At 39.8% G+C, this 24,740-nt stretch overlaps 2 protein-coding genes across 3 annotated transcripts in view; both read right to left on the bottom strand.

Annotated features, from left to right (window-relative positions):
• Positions 1–13,938, bottom strand: part of lpgat1 (lysophosphatidylglycerol acyltransferase 1) — a 68,282-nt gene extending 54,344 nt beyond the window's left edge. For both annotated transcript variants that reach the window (XR_014888568.1, XM_085246925.1), the window contains exons 1-2: positions 13,368–13,938; positions 12,449–12,701 (exon numbers count right to left, since the gene is read on the bottom strand). Coding sequence is in view for 1 of the 2 variants with exons in the window: in XM_085246925.1 (XP_085103051.1) it covers positions 12,449–12,686 (238 nt within the window). In the remaining variant the exon portion in view is untranslated. The remainder of the gene's footprint in view (positions 1–12,448; positions 12,702–13,367) is intronic.
• Positions 13,939–16,323: 2,385 nt separating this feature from the next.
• On the bottom strand, positions 16,324–24,645 carry LOC146558056 (integrator complex subunit 7-like). The gene is made up of 8 exons (XM_085247846.1): positions 24,453–24,645; positions 22,615–22,809; positions 22,151–22,254; positions 21,964–22,032; positions 20,956–21,088; positions 20,005–20,103; positions 19,301–19,486; positions 16,324–16,702 (listed from the first exon to the last, which is right to left on the bottom strand). Exons 1-8 carry the CDS (start codon positions 24,501–24,503, stop codon positions 16,421–16,423), a joined length of 1,119 nt encoding a protein of 372 aa, XP_085103972.1. The 5' UTR covers positions 24,504–24,645; the 3' UTR covers positions 16,324–16,420.
• Between the last annotated feature and the right edge of the window lie 95 nt (positions 24,646–24,740).

Genomic DNA, 24,740 nt, shown 5'->3' on the forward strand with positions numbered 1-24,740 from the left:
ACTCAAACGTTAGAACAGGCTTTTCCCCGCAGCACGCCGTGTAATAAATACTCAAAGAAAACGCGGCCGTTACAACTTATGTCTAAAAATGTATAGTTTCATGCATCGGTTAAAACACTCAACTCCAGCTACATGACGCGCAGCTGGAAACACTTCCTGCAAGTCGAGCTGCCCGAGATTCACAGAATTTACAGAAAATGTTACATTTTTGTGATTTATATCGTTATCGGGACGATAGATGTCTTATATCGGGATATGAGACTTTGGTCATATCGCACAGCCCTAGTTTGGGCTGGGGACTCTACCCCACATCGATTTTTTTTATCCTTTCTTTTTGCGTCAAGTCCAGCAGCAATGATAGCAACCTGAAGGTTGAAGGACAAAATTTCATGAAAATATCAATTACTGGTTACCATAACTCTGTTCTCATAATACAGGAGCAGGTCATGTCCAGTGAGTGTGAAGAACAGACAGCCCTACACAGTAAAAGACCAGGTTAAATCCAGTTATCAAGGTCTCCATATCAATACAATGATTGTGGAGTATCATGAATTGCTTTTAAATTCTTACTCTCAATAAAAGCTAAAAGCCAGTTTGACCTCATTTTGCTCTAAAAGTTTGTTGTGTTACAACATATCGACATTAAAACATGGATTTACCGCATAATGCACAGTGTTCATCCAAATCAATACCCCACAGTCTCTCTCTGCACACCGGGGATTTAAACGTCAGCCTCCACTTATGCAAACATGTTTCAGGGCTTCAGAACAAAAGAGATGTTAATTTCCATTCATGCTATCGCCCTCTCCACTGATCCCGAGCCGCAGGGCCATTATTCCACTCTGGTTCACTCCTTCACTCATGATACAAGACATGACTCCAAGTCCATTTAAACCTACAGTATGTTTTCATGCACTACACACATTAAACATTTACCAAAGTGGTGCCAATACACCGACAGTACTGTTTCTCTAGGTAAAAGCTTTTAACAGTGCATGCTGTTGTTTTTATAGTGAATATTCTATCGGTGCTTTCATCTAGATGCATTTCTTTGATTACCGAGGACAAAGACCTTGTTAGCCAGTAGGATAAATGACTCAAAATACCAGCAATGCTGAGGTCAAACAGAACAGAATGCTGACAAAGACTGACGTAAACGGAGGTTGATGAAATCCTGAAAAGAGAGCAAAGCTGTCTCAGCCTAACAGGTGCGACACAAATAGCTCAAGACAGTCGAGGAAATGTCCGTCAAAGATGATCTGTGGACACCCACACAGTCCAAAGAACAAGTCTAATCAGCCAAGTAACTGCAAACACTTCCGTGGGTGTACGGAGGCTTTGACAAATGAAAATCAGCTTCAGAATGAATTTACTCCAGCCGGCCACTGTCTACTGCTCAGACAACCTGAAACACGCTCAGTCTTATGCCATAACATGGAACACTGAAAGTTATCCCCAGTTATCCCCCCAAGATGGGGATATTAGAGAGAATATATGAACAACACTACATCCAAAATTGTTCTTTTAATTATACTTCTAATCATTTAGAAGCATCTAATCACTTGAAACTCCTATCAGCACAAAAGCATCTATTCTTGAGTAGGTATTCAGAAAAACAACGTGATAATAAGTTATCATCAGCATGTTATTGTCTCTATAAAAGAATGATTGTATTGGGCGTAGACAGCAAGAAGGAATCACCATTCCTGAAAGGCGAACCTGACTTTTCACTTTCCAATACCCAAAAGCAATCAGATTACTAACTAGCATATAGTCACATCCGAGAAGCTAGAACCTGTATTTTGTTGGCAATTTGCTTTTATTCTTGATTAACATAAATTATGGTTTTAATTTCTACTGATCAAGTAGAAGGAACAAAACTAGTACTGATCAGAATAAAAAAAAAATAAAGATAAAACTCCAGTATACCAATGATCAAATCTATTTTTGCTCGCCATTAAGACACAGGTAGCTGCTGCAGACTTCTCCTGAATGATAGGTGATGTCACTCAGACAATACTGATACATCAGGGCTGATATAGGAAGAAAATAAGTGAACACCAGAAACAAAAACATTGTCTAGACATAGCTGGCTCTCCTGCTAGCAACTGGTACTCAAGACAGAGGAAAACTAATTAGATCAGTCCATTGTTCAGTATCAGTATCAGATATCCTATGACCTTTGCAAGGTTTGTAAACTTTGACCATGTGGTGCCAGAAAGTGGCTGTTCAGCATAAGCATATCTTTGCATACCCTGTAGGAAATAAAACAAACAAAAACAAAAAACAAAGCAGCCCTAATATGGAAGTAAAACTAAAACATCCCAAGTCTAACGGCATATCAAAATGTTTCCATTCTGCATTCAGGATTTGTAGCACCAAGTTCTGCTAACTGATTTTTGTATAACAGACCAATGTCTGACTATAGCTACAGACAAAGAGATACAACCCTAATAGAGCTGCGTTGTATCAGGAAGGCCATAAAGTCAGTGCAAAATCAAACACGTACATCCATCTGCTGTGGCGACCTCTGGACAAATGAGGTAGTAGCCGAAAGTACCTTGTTAGACGCGGGACATATACGAAAAAAAAAAAGAAAGAAAAAAAAAAAAAAAAGAGTCAAGTTATAGACTTACAGATCCTGATTTCAATGACTGAAACTGAGAGGGGGGGGGGGGGGAGGAGTCTGGGCTTTCTGAATTCATGGATGCAGATTATCTTCCATCATACTATAACCACAACTAAGTAGTTGTAAGACTGCATAAATGCTAGCAAGCAGTTTGGTGTGTGGGTGGCATAAAGTGACATAGACAGCGTGGAGTCTTGTTATGAGCCCATGAGTTGAAAGTTTTCAGTGTTGCCAACTTGGTCTTTTGAAACTGCATGTGACGAACAAGGGTTCATTGTGATTGTGAAGCTGCACGCTCGCTGGCTAACAACTTGTGATTGACAAGCCAGTAAGACCCCCAAGTAATGAAATGACTGCCTGAGCCCATAAAATCCTTAGGAAAGTATCTTTTAAGGCCAGCTAAAGCTACGTCGACAGTTTATACTGTCTGTGGTTTGCATACTTCTCCTGCTAACATACTGATGCGGCACACATGGTGTTTAAATGGTGATAAATTCTAATGAAGGTACAGTTTTTACAGATACCAATTCTGAACGATTTCTCTCAGTCCACACACTCAGCCGTGTATATAGTTGCGCTGCTTCTCTTGGAAACGTCACATTCCCGGTGAACAAAGAGTGACGAAAGCAAACAAGTGTGCAGAGTCTGAACATTCAGTCATCATCTTTGATCTCATCGCAGGTCAGACAGTCAACCCACTCACACAACATGAAATGAAAACTTAATCCCACTGGCTTTAATGCACCTGTTGTGAGCATGACAGTCTGATCAGACCTAACACAATTACAATGCTTTCAACAACAAAAACAACAACAACTTTCCACAGAGCACTAAGGTTCACACGTTTGAGGCTTTCTGAGGCATCTTCCTTGCTTAACATATGTTTCTTAATAGCGGGATAGTTCATATTTGATGCATGGAAGTCCTGGCAATCAAGATTTATCCTGTAAAAAGTGGCCTAATGAATTCTAACGGCCACTCTTTGTCGCAGCTATAACAGCACATCTGTGCTTTATTTCTGCTGACATAACGTAAACCAGCAGACAAATAAAAGGACAAAACATGCTGTAAAAAAAACCTTATTTATAGCATGCTTGTAGTTGTAGACGTTAATGTTAAAGTAACAGGCTCCCTGCTATTGAGATTACAGCTTCAATACACGATTCATAGGAAGGATTCAAACACTTTGGTGTGAATAATACTCGCGAGCTTAATTACAGGTCTTGCACCGTCTTTTTCCTTTTGTCATTCTTTCATGAAAATAAATAAACAAACAAAAAGTGGTGCAATTTCTTGTCCACTTCTCCTTTTTTGTGATACTCTCATTGAGCTGCATCAGTGTCTTTGCTTTTCGTTTCCTGTCCTCTGCACTTCAGCACTGTGTAATTTACTAATTCAAACAAGTCATTTCATCATTAGAAGTTTGAGCTACTGATATATTCTGAGCCCATTAGCCTGACACGTGCCTCTGGAGTCAGAACTGCTGTGTCTAGGCTAGTTGATGTTGCTAAGCTCTGATAGGGTAGGAGATAGCGGCACACCCTGGTTGCTAGTCCCTTTACAGGACTAACACAAAGAGACAGAACCTTTCATGCTTATAGCAGATTTATCTAACATGTATGTTTTGGGACTGTAGGAAGCCAGAGAGAATCCACAAAGGTACAGGGAGAGCATGCCAACCGCCCACACCTATGCAAACGGCAGGACCAAAACACAGCAACAATTCACCTTTTCTGTTAGACTGGGATCAGTTTTGAGTTTCTTCTTTTATCGAAATATGTTAGGTGATTCACCTTACTGCCTGAGGATCCTGAGGAATAACATTATTATCAACATCACTAGAACTATGTTGATCTTATGGTGCCCAGTCCTTCATTAGTTGAAGCAGATTTACGGTTTACTTTACTAAGCACATTTGCAGGACTACCACGAGAGCTCACACAGACTGTATGCCAAGCAGCATCAGTCCACTTTTGCAGTGCTACCAGCAAGTCCTTCTGCTCTGGTCCAAATGTGAGAATACCTTACAATATAATTAATATTTTGCAATACTCATTTTGAAACCCAAGCCCTGAATATATGCAATACATCCTGTGAGAGTGTAACACAGCAGGACACGCCTTTATGAGTCTGGTGATGGAATAAAGGGTGAGCAGTGCTCACTGATGTATCGCACACTCTTGATTATGTATAAGGTGTCACATTATGGCTGTACAGGTGTACTCGCAGTGACATGAGGTGTGCGTCACTTGTGCATCGTGGCGGTTTGATTATTGCTGCTGTTATCAAGCACTTTTTCCTTAATGTAACTGTACCTGTGCATGAATTTGAAAATAATACAGTGTATTTTTAACATTACTCAATAGGACTGTCAGAATAAATATTTTTATTTATTTCACTTTAAGTAATACAAATTAAAGTGCCAGTAGTATTTCAATAAAAACAATAATATGCAAATAGGAAACTAAAAATGGCTTCTGTCCGTAAGTTTAAATAAAGCTTCAAATTAGAGCTGGGCGATAGAACGATAACGATATGTATCGCGATATAACTTTTACTCGATAGAGAAATTAAGCTATCGCGATAGACCTCGCCGCTCTTGTCCTCTTAAAATAAAAAAATAAAAAATAAAAAAAATAAAATAAAAAGGTCAGCCAATCCAAACTAAGTAGCGCAGAGCCGAACCAATCACAGCCGCAGCGTCACGTCGCGTGACTTGTTACGTACAGCACAAGTGCCAAGCCGCACGTGTGTTTGTTTGGGAAGCAGCCAGCAGGTAATGGAGGAAATGAGTGTGCCGACTAGAAAAATCAACCGAGCGTGACCGAAGAGAAAACAGATGATGGTTCCAATGCCGGAGAGATTGTCGAACGGAAGAGCCATAGAAGTTCCGTAGTGTGAAGGTATTTCGGCTATTTCAAGTCTGACAAAAAACAGAGTAGCGTGCACTGTAAATTGTGCCGAAAACAAGTCTGGAAATACAATAAACTGGTGCATGCGTGACACTGTGCACCACGTTATTGTTTCGGTGAAATGAATTTCTACAATACTGTTACTGTTAATTCTACTCTCTGCAGTGTTTAAATGCTTACATATACACACAGTTACTGACCATCCACACATACGACTCGGTTCTGCTTCTATGCCGCAGCTTTGTTTACTTTTTCCCACCGAGGCTTCTAGACTTCTGATTGGCCAACATTTCTGCACGGTTAGGAATCTAGCGCCACCTGCTGCTTTGGCATGTTCATAGCAGCGTTTTCCTTCATTTCTGCCTTTATGTGTGGACGGGATTATTTTTTAAAACGAAAACGGAAAATCTCCGTTTTCAAAAATACCCGTGTACGTGTGGACGTAGCCTCAGTCTCTGACTGGAAGCGCTAATTCGTCATTCGGCTTTTGTCAGACTAAAGTAACTGTTAAAACTGTTTGAAAAGCTAAGCTATACAACAAGGAGAGATTGAGAATTTCCTTTTGGTTCTCAGTTTATTTGATATTGACAAAAGTTAGTCAGTTTTGTCTGTTCTTCTGTAAAACAAACTAAGATTTATTTTTAGAATTAATATTTTGTTTCTAAGTGGAATTGACAATTTAGTCTGTTTCGTTTGTTCTATTTTGAAACTTAAACGCTTTAGCGGCTGCCTTTTGTGTAGTTTGCAATATTTGCCTTTATTTATCTGAAAAAGTCTCATGTTCCTTAAGTACATCTACCCTGTTGAACTTATTATGGGAAATAAATATTTAAATAAAAACAAGCTGCTGATTATTTCACATTTTACTTGTGAGCAACGGCACATTTAAATCTTACAAATATAGTTATTTGGCTCATATCGTGATAGATATCGTTATCGCCTGAAATGAAAAAAAACATATCGTGATATGAAAAAATCTCATATCGCCCAGCTCTACTTCAAATTAAATCAAAAAGACTATATTTTCCCATCCAAAATAATAAGCTTTCAGAGTTTCCAGATGTTTCAGCTCATGGAGTAATGATTGCAGTGGACATGCTGTGGAGTGAGTTTTGCTCTTATCCGTGAGATGATGTTCCCAGCTGCTGATAACCACACTAAAGATGTTCTCTGTCCTGACTTCAGCCATTTGAGAGGTGCATGAACCTCTTTACAGGACAAACTCATCTATTCAATTTTGCTTAATACTAGTAAAACAGAACAAAACAAACATTTACATGGTATTAGTACATGAAGTGTCGTCACATTTTTAAAGCTGATGTCATCCTTTATTGCAACCCGAATAATCAGCAGCCAACAAACCAGAAAAGGTGCAAAATTCCCACAACTGTCCATTAATTAGGAAAGAATGCAGCTCTCGGTTGAGTATCTAGTTTAGAAAAAAAAACATTAAAAAATAAAGAGAGATTAAGAGTGCATTCACCTCATAGTAACATAGCTACTTTAACCCTCAGCCTTCACTTGCACCTTCAAACTGTGAGAAAATCTGGAATTATAATTTAATTTCATATAAACTGCCCCTGTGATCACCAAAACATCCTCATGCGAGTGTTTGTTACTGATAAAATGATCCACGATATCTACAAAGCACCACTGTTCTGTTTCTCCACAGGAGGTGATGCAACATCCGTCATGTGTGATAGTTAACCAAAAGCATAGCTTTAAGACTGCAGCGTATTAATCTGTCAGAGCCCTTCCTGACATATTTCTAGACTTTCTGGACTGCAAACACAGCCTGAACAGACTCCAACTTATAATATCCATCATACGCCAAGATATTTACTTATCAGTCTTTAGGAACATCATAGATAAAAACAAGCAGCTAGGAGGACTCCTTGTTTAACACTATGCTGTCAGTTAATTGGTATAAATAAAATCATAATCTTGTGCTTAAATGCTTCGGTCAGAATGCAACGTTTCATTCCATCCAATAAAACATTTATGTGAAATTTCATCATAAATTACTGATGAATTCTTGAGTTATGGCCAAAAAAGACATTTTGTGAGGTCATGATGGTGCAGACCATGGATACCATCTAAAATCTGGAAAAAGACCATTCATAAGATAGGATGCATGACTGGACAAAAAACAAATTACTTAATTAAAATCATTCCAAAAGTACATAAATAGTTTTTGCACAGTTTCTTAAAACATGGCTTATCTGACCAATTTATTGTTAGATTAAATGCCAATTAGGATTCTGCCGATTACACAAAACTGCAAAAAGAGTGTTTATTACGATGAATCTACAGCAAAGTTTACAACACATTTGTTTGCCACATAACAGGGCAGCACAGCATCATGTTAAGTATGGTATGCAGACCAATCATGAATACAGTCACAGTCACCCACAGGCCCATTTGGAGTCCAACTGTTAGCCAAACAGCAATGATTAGACTCCACAGCAGGAGCATTTAAAGCAACCAATACCCGCTTGTTTTCAGCATCGTAAAGTCTGGCCACTGAACCTGCTGCAAATGAAGGTGCTGAACCGTTTTCACTTTTGCTTGCAAGGCTTTCTATTAATGTTGATTTAAATTATGGGAAGATTTATGGAAAAAAAAAAAATCAGATTGCCCTTCCCTTAGAAATTGGAGTAGAAGCAATGTGCGATTTAAGATTGAGATCAAGTCTGATATCAGACTACAACATTTATTGAACACGGAAAGAAAAATATGGACTATAAATGTCGAAATCTGTGACCTTGGACAAAAACTAGAGCACTGAAATAGTGCTGTATCGTCCACACTAAAAGATTGCAAAGACAATGCGGGGAACCGGGGTTTGAGCAGGTCCGCTTTGTGTTGAGAGGTAACAGTGCTAACTGACTCAACCTTGTCCCAGTGCCCTTGAGCACAAAATTCAGACTGTCACATACAAAAGGACAACCAGGACTGCCCGCTGAACAGTTCATCTCATGCTTTTTCCGTCTTTTCCCATTTATGTTTTTTTTTTTTTCCCCCACATGTCAGAACTGTCTGAGCATCAAAGCCACAAATGAAATTTGGTCGGAGCTGCATAATGATAACATCCTCAATTGTAATTATACCGCTCGGACCAAATTGGAGCTGCATAATGATAACTTGGATTCTTAAAAGCTATGCAAGTATATTTACATAGCTTTTAAGCAGAAGTAAAACTGTAGCAGGTAGCTCCACATCTTTGACTTAGCAGAATTTTTATAACAATAACATTACTCAGACTTTGAGAATAATAATAATAATAATAATAATAATAATAATAATAATAATAATAATGTTGCATCATAGCTGGCTCATCTCTTGCGCTTATGTCCATCTGCCCAGCAAACATTTCAAACTAACCAAACGCCGACTGCTGGTCTTTTCTTGATATCTAATCGATTCAAAGTTAGTCCTACTGGAGCTGTCCAGTCCAACCACATTTGAGTTTCACACATTTTGTAAAATTTGTATTAATATTAATTATTTATTGTGAAGAATCCGTTGGTAAAGTTTAGGTATTTGCAACAAACTTGGTTAGGGTTACAAAAAGATCCCGGATTGGGTTAAAAATAAAAGGACTCTCTCGGTTGCCATGGTAATGCCACCCTGCTTTCACTGAACAAAATGACACAATGTCTTCTGTTATGAAATGTACTTCCTATTCAAATGCAATACCTACACGTTTGAAGAAAAAAATTAACCCCTGCTGGATAATGGTAAGGTTTCAACTGACTGGAAATCAAAATGGGGACTCAGTAAGCCATTTTTTTCTCTCTCCATCGTGATTTGTAATGCAGCAATTCTTAAATACAAAGTTTTCATTCATTTAAAGAAAATGTATTTTTTCTGTGGACCCACTGTAAAAACCATATCATTTATTTTATCTAATACTTATTTAATTTGGCATATTATGAATAATTAATAGAAAAAGATGTAAAACTTACGAAAATACAATTAAAAGCTCATAAATCTATACACTCCTTCACACTTCCAGAGCTGTTCAGTGGGCTCTTTGCCAGGCTGATTCTGGCCCCTGGGCCTTATGTTTGACACCCCTGCTTTAAAGTGATTTTTCAAATTTCGAAATTGCAAAGCATTAATGGCAAATGGCCTGTATTTGTATAGCGCTTTTCTAGTCCCTAAGGACCCCAAAGCGCTTTACACAACCAGTCATCCACCCATTCACACACTGGTGATGGCAAGCTACAATGTAGCCACAGCCACCCTGGGGCGCACTGACAGAGGCGAGGCTGCCGGACACTGGCGCCACCGGGCCCTCTGACCACCACCAGTAGGCAACGGGTGAAGTGTCTTGCCCAAGGACACAACGACCGAGACTGTCCAAGCCGGGGCTCGAACCGGCAACCTTCCGATTACAAGGCGAACTCCCAACTCTTGAGCCACGATCGCCCCAATGTAATTAATTAATGTAACTAATGTCCCATTTTATCTGGTTTTCATCACTTTAAAAGATCCAGAACAAATACTAGTACGTACACATAGCTATACATAGTATGAGTAGTACCAGATTGCAAATTACAGTGTATGTCATACCTTTAAAATCTGAATTAAACTTTAATGGCCAAATATCTCACTCCAAATCCTGTCGATCAAAGCCTGCAATACATTTTGCTCAACGCAAGTCCAGGTGCTCTATAGAGTGAAAGCTTTGAATTATTAATTAGCATGCCTTGTTGCTTCCTATGTTCACCACTTAGCAGTTTGTAAGCATTTTGCTCCATATAAATGAACCCGACTGTAGCCTGAGTCACGTCAAGATATCCAACCAGCCATTCGAGTGGAAACAACGACGACCTGTGATATTCGTGTCTGTCAGGTGAGTGTGTCTGATATTCTGTCTCCATCTGTCATTTGTGGAGCACACCAACAATTAGCTTCATTACTGATTTATCTGGCAACTACGCTCTCAGTTAATTAACCTATAAAATGTCAAAAACGGTGAAAAATGTGCATTGTAATTTTTTGAATGCACCAGACGCTTTTTTAATGTCCTATTGTGTCCGACTACAAATCCAAAAGCTATATGGAATTCATTTACTGATAGAAATGACAAAGAAAAGCACAAAATCATTACAAAAAGGTTTTCTTAATCTATAATTTAATCGGCTACTTTAAATGAACCGTCTGCAAATGCACAATTCTTATTTAATTAAGAAGAAATATATTCAACCTTATAAACAGCAAGCAATGCATTTCAATACAACACCACTTAAACAGAATCAGTTATTAAAGCAAGTAACCACAATTATTTGAAAAAGCTCTACTGAAAGTAGGGCAAAGTTTAGCTTTTTAAAATCAATCTCTCTTTCTTTGCTCTGTTGCACAATCTCAGTCACACTTTTCACTCTTCTTAAACTTAACTTCATTTTTATTTTTTTAAGAACTGTTGTATATAGAAAAGTTTTTGCACCATCTTACAATTATTTCCCTTGTGGGATCAATAAAACATCAATTGAACGAGCTGTTTATTTTTATTGAATCATTTGGCCAAAACATTAGTAGCTTATTAATCAATTAACCATACACCTGAAGCTGCAAGAGGTAACATGTTTCCACAACTTGGAATGTCCAAGAATAGACAAATAGCTTCCTTATTGACTCGTTTTTTCAACAAATGGTATTTAAAAAAAAGAAAAGAGGAAAAATTACTAAATTTACCCCATTTACTGTCTTACATCAACCTGTGATGCTGCATCAGTTTTAAACTATATAAATATATATTAAACTAGTGTGGAAGGATTTTAAAATGCTTCTGCTATTTATCATAATAAAGATATTACAAACAAACAAATATATCAGTATCATAAATGGCCATACTGTTTTTGTAAACGCTGATATCAGCCCTTTATTTTGCAGTCCATGCCCAATATAAAAAATAAATAAATAAAAAAAAAATTATAAAAACATAGTTACACAGGCCAAGAGACCAGTTGGCAACCACCTGTTGCTACAGAAAAAATTGCATTCTTCTGCTAGTCGTAAGTGCCTGCTGAAGGTGCTTTGAAATCAAATGCTAAAGCCTCGTTCATGTCGGCCCAGAGCGTGGCGAGTGACGCAACGATAACCATCGGTCACTATGGAAAAATGTGTATGCCACAACCAGTTTGCTATTGCTAGGTGAAGTTGGTCACAAAGTGGTATACCACACAGAAAACCTGTGACTCATTTGGCCAGTAGCAGATTGTGAAGTTCACCTGTAGTTTGCATGGAATTTGCTGATTTTTCTGCAAATTCTCGCCAACCACTGTCCGAGCAGTGAAAACTATCAAACATGAAATGCAAAGCAAAAATGACGGCCGTTCAGCTTCAACGTAAAATGTGCCCCTTTTTGATTTGGTTTGGTTCAGCAGTAATGCAAAACATCAACTTTTACAACGTTTTACAGTAGGACATTCAGCAAACCCCAAGTTTGTTAAATAACATGTTTACACAATATTTAGTTGTCATGATGCTGGGCGGTATTAGCCAATGCTTGTCTCGCTCTCTTTCATGTAAGTACATCTAAGTCACAGCAATAAGCATTTGTTTCTCTCAAACAGGTTTTGGGTTGATGTTATATGCATTAAGCATTAAAAATGTGTACTTTACCCTACAGCAAACAGAATACTTCTATTAGCTTTTGAAGACTTTGAAATTATCTTCCCAATAGCAATAACTTCTTAAGTAACCTCATAGGACCTGGAAGAAAACAGGCCTATGTGAAGAAAAGACTTGAAGCTCATACTGGTGTTAGAGCAGGCTCCTGCATTATTAGATGGTCACCACTGAACCCATCATCCCCACACACACACACACACACACACACACACACACACACTGGATGACAAAAGAGGAAAAAAAAAAAAAAAAAAAAACATCTTACCTGTATAACCTGCAACCCAACCCCATGAAGACACCATGGCCAGCAACCACTTGAACATGATGCCTTCAATGTGCCAGAAAACGGAGCGGTCCCATATTCTCAGGGGTTGAAGCAGCATCAGGTACAAGCAGTAGGATGGGATGGCTACACAGTTGTTGATGAACATAAAAGTGAAACGGAGCACGGATCTGAGGAGAACCCAGACCAGTTTCCCGGCCCCATCCAAGAGCTGTGCCATCCTGATACACACCGTCTGCAAAAGGACACACGCACGGCAGCAGTTAGCCTCTCCTACTGACTTGTTTCACAAGACAGGAAACAAGTCATGTGTGCAACTTGCATCACGTTATCCTCACTGTACACAAACTGTCTGAACCAATCCCCAAATTTACTCATAGCTATTACACACACATCCGTACACACACTCTAAACCAAGCAGAGTCTGCCGCTAACCGGCTGAGGCTATTTCACGGAATTTATATGTAACACACGCGTCCTGGACGCTGCAGTCACAGTATTGATAATGAAGATTTACTCTTAAATATGCCCGCTCCTTCTTCTTTAGCGACAGTCTGCTAGCGGCCAATCTTTTACAGTTTTCCTTGCAAAGACAGCACCATAAAAGGACCAGCCGCTCAGGACACGGTCGAGTACTTCATGACATGCTAGCTAGCGGTGGAGTGAGTTAGCATAACGAGATTAGTTAATAAATATTGGCACTATTGCAAAATAGACCGACACGCACAGCATAGGAAGCTAAGACTTAACACTCCAGTGTTTTACGAGACAATAACACACGTTAACTCGTACGCTGGGTGTCTGGAGGCTCCTGCAAAGCGCAATAGCCGTGTGCCTCATCCAGAATATAGCCCGACCCCTGTAATTGAGTAGTAAAAGTCCTGTAGCTCATGTTACTCACCCGGTTACCGTCACTGAAGCATCCAAGGACGGCCGAAGGTGCAGCTAATTGTTGGAGCGAGATAAACGCTGTCACGTGTACCCAACCCAGGAGGTTAAGTTAGCAGTATTTGCAGGTCGGCATGGTCGGGCTATCAAACGTGGGGGTCAAAGGTGGAAATACTGCGCGATAAAACTGCGGCTGCACCCATTTAGCTATAAAACGCGGACTGCTTGGGAACACGCTCAATCCCGGAGGGCACCGTTAGCTCGCTAGCTGGCTAGCAAGCGACTCCACTCGAGCGCCGCTGGCTCCATCTCAGTCAGACACCGGGATAAATCCTCTGATGCATCATCATCATCACCATCATCGTCATCGTCAAGTTAGCCGACCTCCCATTAGCGAATATTGACGAGAGGCGGCTCAGCCGACGAGGGGAGGCCTGTTGGGATCAGCCCTGATCGTTAGACAAACGCGCCTTAAAATATGCACCGCAGGTACACATCAAATACAAAGATCAGCGATTTCTCGTCTCTAGCTTCCAAGAGCCGTTGTCTTTCTCCGGATGCCGATCACACCGCGTCAATGTACACAAAAGATCAACAGGATCGGAAATGATATGATCCTGCCTTCAAAATAAAATCTTCTTAGTAGTAATCGTACAAAGTGAAGTCAGCTTTTTTTTCTTTTTTTTTTGGTCTAGATATTATGCTATTAAATGAAAATAAAAGGCTTAACTAAAAATCCTTACATGTCCACGCCAGGAACCTTTAGTATTTAGTCACTTTTGTAGATTAACATAGTTAAATGTTCTTATAAGGTTGGATTCCTCACTGAGAAGATAAAGTAGTTTGAGGAGCTCCTGAGAGAGAGAGGTAATAACAGAAGGAGGAAAGTTAGTAAATAAGGAAGTGCAAACGATTACTAAAGAGGAAGTGAGATTAGCTATTAAGAGGATGAAAAGCAGAACGGTCCATATGACATACCTGTGGAAGTATGAAGATATCTAGGAGAGAGCTCAGTGGACCTTTTTACACAGTCCACTGAAAGGATGAGGTGCAGAGGTGTAGTAGCTTCAGAGGGATAAGGATTATGATCATCATCATCACAGAGATCATTCCTGTTATCCAAATATCTGACTATAGTCTATACATTTAAACAATGATCACCCAAACAGAATTAGCAAAAATTATTGCACTTTTTTAGAGTTTAACTCAACAAATTATAAATTAAGTAAACCCCGAGCAGCTGCTGGAACAACTATCAGCCTATATTGGATGATTAGCAAGACCCCACCCCCAACGATCAGCCTATATTGGATGATTAACAAGACCCCCCATCATACTTCCAGTATTCACTTTGTTTAATGTTTTAGGAAGATCATCCATATAAAAACGGAAACAAAACACCTGACAATATCCTGCCTAGTCAGATCACGCTGGTTACTAAAAAGGATGTAGGTTCCAACGAATAAGTCTTGATTAGTTCACTAAAGATTCAAATGTCTGATTATTTACAAAGTTACAAACAGATCATTGTCACATAATCATCATGTTTTTAATCTTTGAGCTTTTTTTTCTCCATATTTATTTGTGCAATTTTTATACCTGAATATATTAGATTTTTAAATGTATTCTTTTCGCAGAGTTATGAAAAGCTTTAATGTTGATGGTGTTGTCCTGTGAGGATGTTTTACATACATTTATGTATATGGTTTCTTTTACTGTTTAGTTTTTGCCATAATAAATCATTTCTAACTTTTTTGTGTAATGAAATGTTGGGCTCTTGTATTAAGAAAATTAAATGTTTCTAAACATTTATTGTTTGGCCAGATCTTGTATAAAATAAATTTTCACATTTATTTTATTTTTTACACTTTTTTTTTTTTAATTCTCCATAATTAAATATCTTGAACTTATAATATGAACTGTATTCTTAAATGTTTATTGCTCTGGTCATGTGATCATACTCTACTTATTCTTGTTTTTTGTTTTTAATACTTTTATTAGTTCAATAAAATATTACCTATATTATGGAATAATGTTATATATACTACAATACTACCACTACTACTAATGATGATGATAATAATATTGTAATCATTGCCACACTAGTTCAATGTGAACTAGAAACTAATTTGAATTTCTATTGCACAATGAGGTCATCGAGACACTGATTTTGAAAACCAAAAGCGGATGTTGTTGTTTTTTTAAGAGCTTCTCGCTTGATCATCTGACGCCTGCCAGTAGTCTGAGTGCGCAGACTCCGAAGTGCTGATGGTTGGTTTCAGTCTACGACCACAAAAATAAATAATAAATTTAAAAAATCTTATGACTACATCTGAAGTCATCTCGGCACATTTCCAGTTAGTTTTTAAGCTCACATTTGGTTGTGGATATTTTATAATTATTATTTTTAACAGGCTTTGCCTTTTCTTCTCTAGGATTAGAAACAGCGTTATGGTATTTTAGGAACGCTGTGAGCGCAAAATTAATAATATTATAAAAGTTTAAAATAATTATAGCTCACTTTTAGGTGCTTAAATGCTGATGAACATAACAGGAAAGTCAACTGAGGGGTAAAAAATTAAAACGCTAAACTATCAAGAAAGTGTTAAATATGATGTTATAGACCAGTCATTTAGATAAATATGAGGCTGACAGCACAGATTGTAATGGTCTTCAAATGAAGATGCTCCGTTAATTACTATGGGCTGCCCCCTGTTGGCTGTCTGTGCAACTGCATGTATGTAGGACGCTAAATCCAAGGACGTTTAGCATTAAACTATCCCAGAGAGGCTACTGCACGCATGAAATCCTATTTGAGAATATGTGAAAAATTAAAAAGCTGCATTAAATCAGGCATTTGGATGTTATCCAGACAGCAAAAGATATAAAGATGAGCATAGATGAGCATAGATAAAATAGATGAGTTAAAAAAAATAAAGTGTTCAAAAAAAAAAAAAAAACACACTAAGTTATTATTTAAATCAATTTGGTATTTTAATCATTAAAAAATATGTACATATTTAATTTCTACAAGGTCAAGTGCAGAAGGTCAAACTGTAAGCGCTACTAGAAGCGAGTGTATGTGCTCCTCTGTGGCGCGGGCTGAGCTCCGCCCTGCTGCAGCTGGTGACGGAGTTGCTGGGAGTACGGGTCCTCCAGAGACTTTACTGACACCGTCGTCTTGGGCCCCGTCTTCCACTCTATGCCGCTCTCATCCACCACAGAGGCCTCCACGGTGACGGTGTGGGTGCCCAGGATGGAGAAATTCAGCAGGAACTGGGTGCTGAAGTAGTCGTTGTGGGGCTCCACACGCTGCTTGATCTCATTTGTTTTAGTATCTAGTGGAATCTGAAATGGGAAAAAAACTGTTTAAAACGTTTATACTGGTCAAACTGGTCTAATCTGTGTCATTTAATCCATCTAAACTATGTTGTAGTGAGTTGTCCAGTTTTAGAGATCAGCTGAGAAGATCTCTGACCTTTCTTAAACATAGTGAACCAGACAGCACCTCAGAGAAATCACAAGCTCATTACTCACAGCAACGCTAATGTCTATTAAGCTGCTTTGTTAGATACACGTTCTGCTGCTCAGTAATGAAAACATCCAATCAGCCAACCAGATAGCATCATCTCGATGCATTTAGGCATGCAGACGTCATCAAGACAACCTCTGAGTTCGAACTGAGCATCAGAGCATCAAAAGTTAAGGTGTATTTTTGGGCTTTTCGCCTTTATTTGAAAGTCGGGTAGTGCAGAGTAGACAGGAAAGAGGCGAGGAGAGAGCAGGGATATACGCAGCAAGGTGTCAGGGGTCGGACTTGCATGCAGAAGAGCATCTCTGACTGCACAACAGTGAAGCAAATGGGCTGCAGCTGCAGAACAAGAAACAGGAAGCTGTAGCTACAGTGGGGCAAAAAAGTATTTAGTCAGCCACCGATTGTGCAAGTTCCCCCACTTAAAATGATGACAGAGGTCAGTAATTTGCACCAGAGGTACACTTCAACTGTGAGAGACAGAATGTGAAAAAAAAATCCATGAATCCACATGGTAGGATTTGTAAAGAATTTATTCGTAAATCAGGGTGGAAAATAAGTATTTGGTCACCTCAAACATGGAAAATCTCTGGCTCTCACAGACCTGTAACGTCTTCTGTAAGAAGCTTTTCTGTCCCCCACTCGTTACCTGTATGAATGGCACCTGTTTGAACTCATCATCTGTATAAAAGACACCTGTCCACAGCCTCAAACAGTCAGACTCCAAACTCCGCCATGGCCAAGACCAAAGAGCTTTCGAAGGACACCAGGAAAAGTATTGTAGACCTGCACCAGACTGGGAAGAGTGAATCTACAATAGGCAAGCAGCTTGGTGTGAAAAAATCAACTGTGGGAGCAATCATCAGAAAATGGAAGACATACAAGACCACTGATAATCTCCCTCGATCTGGGGCTCCACGCAAGATCTCATCCCGTGGGGTCAAAATGATCATGAGAACGGTGAGCAAAGATCCCAGAACCACACGGGGGGACCTGGTGAATGACCTGCAGAGAGCTGGGACCAAAGTAACAAAGGTCACCATCAGTAACACACTACAACGGCAGGGAATCAAATCCCGCAGTGCCAGACGTGTTCCGCTGCTGAAGCCAGTGCATGTCCAGGCCCGTCTGAAGTTTGCCAGAGAGCACATGGATGATACAGCAGAGGATTGGGAGAATGTCATGTGGTCAGATGAAACCAAAGTAGAACTTTTTGGTATAAACTCAACTCGTCGTGTTTGGAGGACGAAGAATACCGAGTTGCATCCCAAGAACACCCTACCTACTGTGAAGCATGGGGGTGGAAACATCATGCTATGGGGCTGTTTTTCTGCCAAGGGGACAGGACGACTGATCCGTGTTAAGGACAGAATGAATGGGGCCATGTATCGTGAGATTTTGAGCCAAAACCTCCTTCCATCAGTGAGAACTTTGAAGATGAAACGAGGCTGGGTCTTCCAACATGACAATGATCCAAAACACACCGCCCGGGCAACAAAGGAGTGGCTCCGTAAGAAGCATTTGAAAGTCCTGGAGTGGCCTATCCAGTCTCCAGACCTCAACCCCATAGAAAATCTGTGGCGGGAGTTGAAAGTCCGTGTTGCTCGGCGACAGCCCCAAAACATCACTGCTCTCGAGAAGATCTGCATGGAGGAATGGGCCAAAATACCAGCTACTGTGTGTGCAAACCTGGTAAAGACCTATAGTAAACGTTTGACCTCTGTTATTGCCAACAAAGGTTATGTTACAAAGTATTGCGTTGTATTTTTGTTATTGACCAAATACTTATTTTCCACCCTGATTTACGAATAAATTCTTTACAAATCCTACCATGTGGATTCATGGATTTTTTTTTCACATTCTGTCTCTCACAGTTGAAGTGTACCTCTGGTGCAAATTACTGACCTCTGTCATCATTTTAGGTGGGGAACTTGCACAATCGGTGGCTGACTAAATACTTTTTTGCCCCACTGTACAAATCACACGGGCTCATCAAAATCAATCTCTAGAAGCCTGGGAAAAGTTGCCTGCTCTGATGAATCTCAGTTTCTGGTGTAACTTAAAAATACAAAATCAAAAATCCACTTGACTGTGTTAAACTGGGACTCATTTGCAGTCATCTGTAATTATTACTATTGACAATAGTGGAAACTATATCCTGCAACATATATGTGGCTGGATAGTGACTGGGAAATTCGTCTTTTAGAACCAATAACATGCTCTTTATGAGGACATGGAGACCTATTTTTATGATATTTAAACAACAAAGAGAGAGTTTACAAATCTGTGTTTAGCATTGTACTCTGTCGCAACAATTGTAAAAGTGGCAATGAAAATAAGATTTGTGACGTCTAAGTTGTTTAAGTGTCAATACAAACTAAGTACATAAAAAAACTTTGACTGAGGCCACACACCTTGTAGTCAGGTCCCGTCTTGCTCTGAAGAACTGAGGTAACATTAAGACAGACTGACTGGATCTTTCTGAAGAGTCCCGGAGTTGAGCCGTGCTGCACCACACCCTCCACCTTCAAGGTCAGCTGCTGAGTGTTCTGCACTGGGATTGGCTCGCTCGGTGTTCGCGGGGATGGTGAAAGGGCGAGCTGGAAAAAACACAACACACATAAACCTTCAGAGTACCAAAGGAAGAATGTCTTCCTTCCTCTGATGAACACCCACCTTATCGACCAAAACAGCCAAGAGAGATGTACACGTTAAAATACTAAAGTGACACTGTGGAAACGTCTCATGCGTTCCTCTTACAGCGGGCTATTTCCTGGACTATTTCTTGGCTCGACGCACTGCTTTCCAAGAAGCCCAGCCAAGAAACAGTCCAGCACATAATCCCCATAAAAACACAGAGAGGTGATTTTACATAATATATGAATTAGTGCGCTTTAGAAGTGCTGGCAGGCAGATTTTACCTCGTCTCCAGTCTTTGTCCTGAGCTGAGCCTGCCGTCTCCCTGTATTAGCTACATATCTACTCCTAAGCGATATCAATCTTATTATCCAAGTCCAATAAACAGCTAGCTTGGGGGAAGACAGCCTGTGGTGACTGTGCCTTAGAATATGCATATCATTATTGTGCTTTTCTCTTTAAACCAACTAAAAACAGTTACCTTGATGCTGGTGGACTGCAGCTTTTGGAAGAAATATCTCTGGAAAGACAGCGGCACCTTCAGCAAAGCTATGACAGCATCACAGAGACAGCTGGTGTGCTGAAAAAACAAGCAACACATTTTCATCATTTGCTCCCACTTCATTTTTGTCATTTCCATTTTTTCCCCCAACCTTAAAGCAACTGAATGGGGTCCTTTATGACCCTCGCTCTACTGTAATATGAAAGTTCTCCAATTTTTTATTTTATTTTTTTAACCGGACTTCATCTATCGGTGCGACAGGTTCACGGAAAGTTATGTGAGGTAGTTTGCAGCCCCGCAAAATTTGCTTTTTTTTTGCTTTTAACATTATAGATTTTGGTTGTTTGTCTGTGTTTGTTTATGAGATGTTCAAAAAGAACACTAAAGTCCTAGGGTTAAATAAGGTAACACAGACTCTTTGTCAGAGCTACAGTATATGCAGACCATTTGTTGTCAGCCCCTGAGAACCCTTCTAATATTTGGGGCTATATTTCTAATTATTGTAATGTTTTCAGTGTTTCTACATATTCATCCATCCATCACCTCCCACTGATCCAACTCGGAGTTATGGAGACCGCCCTGTGACACTCTCCAGTCTTTCACAGGGCTAACACTGAGAGATGGACAACCATTCACACCTACGGCCAATTTAGAATCACCAGTTAACCTATCAAGCATGTGTTTGTCTGTGGGAGGAAGCCGGAGTACCTGGAATGAAGCCATGCACGAGTTTCTGCACAAACTGTGTGAAATATTACAAAACTGCAAACAAGACGTTTCTTTAGATTTTGTTAAAAAACATTAACAAATAACAGTCACGGACTGACTAAAGAAACATAATTTCATCCACACAATTTGGGATTTTTAACTCCTTTGTCTGTGGCATTAGTACCAGACCATCGATGATGAAGTACCGAGTGTTAATCTTACCAGATGTGAGACAGGAGGGTGTTTCTTGGTGAGGCTCTCCGCTTCCTCCAGCACATGGTTAAAGACCGACATCATCCGTCGCTCATATTCGCTCTCCGTCTGGACAGACCCCACAGTGCCGTACTCCTGAAAACTACATTACAGAAACAGATGGAAGACATGTCGGGGGAATTCACAGAAGGGACCTGTTGCTGCAAAGCGCTTTCTCTACAGATCAGTCGAGTACACGGTCCAGTGGAGGAGCTTTTGTCAAATAAAATAAGGTGCATTTACTTTTATTACACTGTCATACATCTGTGTGCAGCTTATAAAGGGCTACCTCTACGTGTGATGCTGAAAGCTAATAAAATAAAACCAAAATATAGAGGAAAAATCCTTAGTTTCACATTTGTTAGTTTAGTAAAAAAAATTCGATGACAAATTGCCTGATGAGGCACTGATGGACATGTTATCTGATACTCTGAAGGTCTACCAGTCTGTGAGTCTACTGGTTTAATGTGGTGGTGTTTTCATTGTAATATATGTGCAGATTTTCATAAACCTAGTCTTTGACACACGTCCTCCATGCAACAATAGCTAAAAACACTAAAACTACCACTGAAAGTCAAAAACTGGACTGAAACTAAACATATTCAAACAACAGAAGATCTGGACTATTCTAGAAGATACACCTGTGGTATCGTTTTGAAAATCTGAGGCAACTTCCTTCTCGAATGACTGTATTTACAAGATTTTCAGAAAACCTGATCGCTGAGATTCAAACTTGTCCGAGATTTTTCTAGATATGCCTATGGTATCAATTTGAGACTCCTATGTTGCCCGGCTGGCCAGCAGGGTGACAATAATGCATTTTACGGCTGAAACAAAACTAAACTGAAACAAGAAATCTGGAAACTAAAAGTAAAGAAAACACAAAACTATAGTAACTCCGGTACAGAAAAACTCAACACAATCTAAACTAGATCCATTCAAATCAAATTATTTGTTGACACTCAGAGCAGCCCTCACCTGGCAGCCTGTGGGTCCAGTATCAAAGCTTCAATCACGTGGGAGACGAGCAAGCAGCTCTGCTGTTGTCTGGGCAAACAGTTAAAGAAAACTTAAGGACATAAGTTATGAGATGATATTTAAAAAAGAAAAAAAAAAAGAGAGAAGGAAGAAGTATAAAAGTATGATGATGTGCGTTTAAGGATACAACTCCACATTGCGAAGGGTTGCATAATCTGCATCAAACGACGACTGGTGTAAGTCAGCATAGCGAGCAGCAAGACTTCTGAACTCATCCATGCACACCTTCATCTGGAGAGAAGAGAAACGCATCGCAGCTTCACAACTATGCTTTTATTCCTCTAGATAAAGCTAGGCAAATAAAATAATTATACTGGCTTTTTGTCGTCCAGTGAAAAGATCCAAGTAAAACTGAGCTACTGACCCGGAGGCCCAAAAGGGAAAACTATATTGAACACTGACCTTAAATCAAATTTACCTCCTAATTAAAAGCAAATACCTCTTCAGCATGATGAACAATCTGCTCCAGTTTGCTGGTGCATTAACAGAAAGCCTAAATAGTGACCTTTGACATGCTGTAACCACAAATTCAAAATAAGTACATAAATAAAAGGGAGTCCACTCCTCTCAGGCCAAAGTTCAGCATGTCACCTGCATTGAGATGCGGCCACAGCGTTGCAGCTCATTTCCTGAAGTGAGGGCGATGGTGGTTGCGATGGCGGGAGGAGGGCTGGTTTTCAGACTGTTGCAGGTACAAATGAGCTGCGACAAAGCTTGCAGGGTGTCGATCCGGAGCTTAATGAACTCGCACTGGAATGTGAGCGGGCTCAGAGGAGTGCTGGCAGCCTGCAGGGAGGGATTAATCAGATAAATAAGGACACAGCAGTTAAATAGTGGCGCGGCTTGAGTTGATCTAACGAGATTCTAGGTGAGTCACGTCATTAGCAGTTAGAGTTGCTTTGAAATCAGCTCTAATGGCACCCCTCTCCACACTGGCTATCAGCAGCTCTCAGCATCCTGTCACTGGTGATAGATAAACAGTATTAATGCTTTTTGACTGAAAATAAAGGAATTTCTCCAGTCACAACAAAGCAGGAAGTTTCCATATAGTCCCTAACACTTAACACTAGTGATGTGACGTTCTGTATCGAGGCTTCGAAGCTTGTGTCAAGTAATGGAGGGGGCGTTTCCGCGATGCATGTATCGAGGCTTGCTTCATTTATGGGAGGAGCTGAAAATGATGACGTCCGAAGCCTCGGTGCCCAGCTGTACCACGTGACTGGTTCATGAAGTGGTTCGAACTTTGCCGCGAGCTATGACAGATATAAACCCCTCAGACTTCATTCAAAAATGTTGTTGTTTGATGGAGAGTTGCGGTTAGAGAGAGTTTGGAGACAGTTTGGAGGTTTATGAGAGTGAGGAGAGAAAGTCAGGAGAGAATGGAGCCAGCTAAGAAGAGGAGGATGTCCTCCCCTGTGTGGGAACATTTTGATCTTATTCCTCCCAACAAGGTATGTAAATTTCTACAGAAGATGTATTTTCATAATACTGATGGTGCAATACAATTTATGTTAAGCTGTTGTTACTTTTGTACAAGGTGAAGTGTTTGCTATGCGCCAGGGAGCTGGGATATAACAACAACACCTCATCCATGCTTAGGCACTACAGAGCTTTGCATGAGAATAAGGGGAACACCGATTGTGGAGCAAGACCAGGTGAGCCATCAAATGTCATGATAATATAGCATGCCGTAATGTTACTAAATGATATAACAATATTATACAACTGTAATAAGTTACATGTGTGATATTTATATTTGTGCTTTGTCTTTATTGTCTTTCCTCAGGAGAACAATCTCAAATAGATGAAGACCTGGTTAGCATGGTGATTGAGGACTCCCAGCCATTTAGCATTGTAGAGGACAAAGGATTTAAAAGATTTGTTAAATCATTAAATCCTAGCTATGTTCTCCCCACTAAAGGTCATAAAAGCAGTGAAAATTTAGTTTTTACAGAGTAAAATGTGAACAGGCAGGACTGAGCTGTCCATACCTCAACGTTATAAAAGCACAACCACTGTCCATACCCCAACCACACCTCACCTCACAGTAAATGATCATTTCCATTTTAAGCATTTCCAAATGATCATTTTCCATACTGCCAGTATAAATATACACAGTATACTGCCATCACTACAATATACATGTTTTACACACTCCTTTTGTTGTTGACATTTACAAGCTGTGTGCAAAAGGCCACACTCTTCAAATTCATGCCAACATATATTTTTACGTCCAGTAGGTGTCCTACTAGAGCAAATGAAGCTTCAAGAAGCTTTGCGCTGGGATGAACCAATTGGATGAAAAGCTTCAGTGCTTCATGAAGCTTCATCTGCCCATCACTACTTAACACATGACGAAAAACGACACACCGGATAAGAACACAATCAATGAACCATTTGCTAAGTCTTTAGCCAGCGAGCTAACACACCTTTGTCCAGCTCCATGAGAGCGGAGTTAGCGTCGAGCTCCTGTTCGCCATAACAAGCCACTGACAGGAATGAGCGTGCGGTGGAGAGCGACATTACTGTGCAGTTTTTACTCCTTAAAAGAAGATACACCCATGAGATGTTAGCATTTCACTGTTCAGGCGGCATTCAGGAAAACACTGAGGATACAGAGACAGAACATCCGGTCTGGAGATTGACTTTCATAATAAAACGCCAGTTGTTACTTTAGTGCTTCTGTTGAAAAGAACATTTTTACGTGTGATTTTCAT

This window comes from Mchenga conophoros, linkage group LG15, assembly GCF_057382185.1.
Source record: "Mchenga conophoros isolate Kocher_MC1m ecotype Shallow Benthic linkage group LG15, M_conophoros_male_GT1.1, whole genome shotgun sequence".
Lineage (NCBI taxonomy): Eukaryota > Metazoa > Chordata > Actinopteri > Cichliformes > Cichlidae > Mchenga > Mchenga conophoros.

What these genes read in the sequence shown, in the direction of transcription:
- LOC146558056 (XM_085247846.1), bottom strand. Translation starts at nt 24,503, where the DNA reads ATGGCGAACAGGAGCTCGACGCTAACTCCGCTCTCATGGAGCTGGACA. An exon ending in ACCCTTCGCAATGTGGAGTT is followed by an intron (nt 22,033 to 22,150) that starts GTATCCTTAAAC and finishes CTGTTTGCCCAG; the next exon opens with ACAACAGCAGAGCTGCTTGC. An exon ending in AGACGGGACCTGACTACAAG is followed by an intron (nt 16,703 to 19,300) that starts GTGTGTGGCCTC and finishes TTCCCATTTCAG; the next exon opens with ATTCCACTAGATACTAAAAC.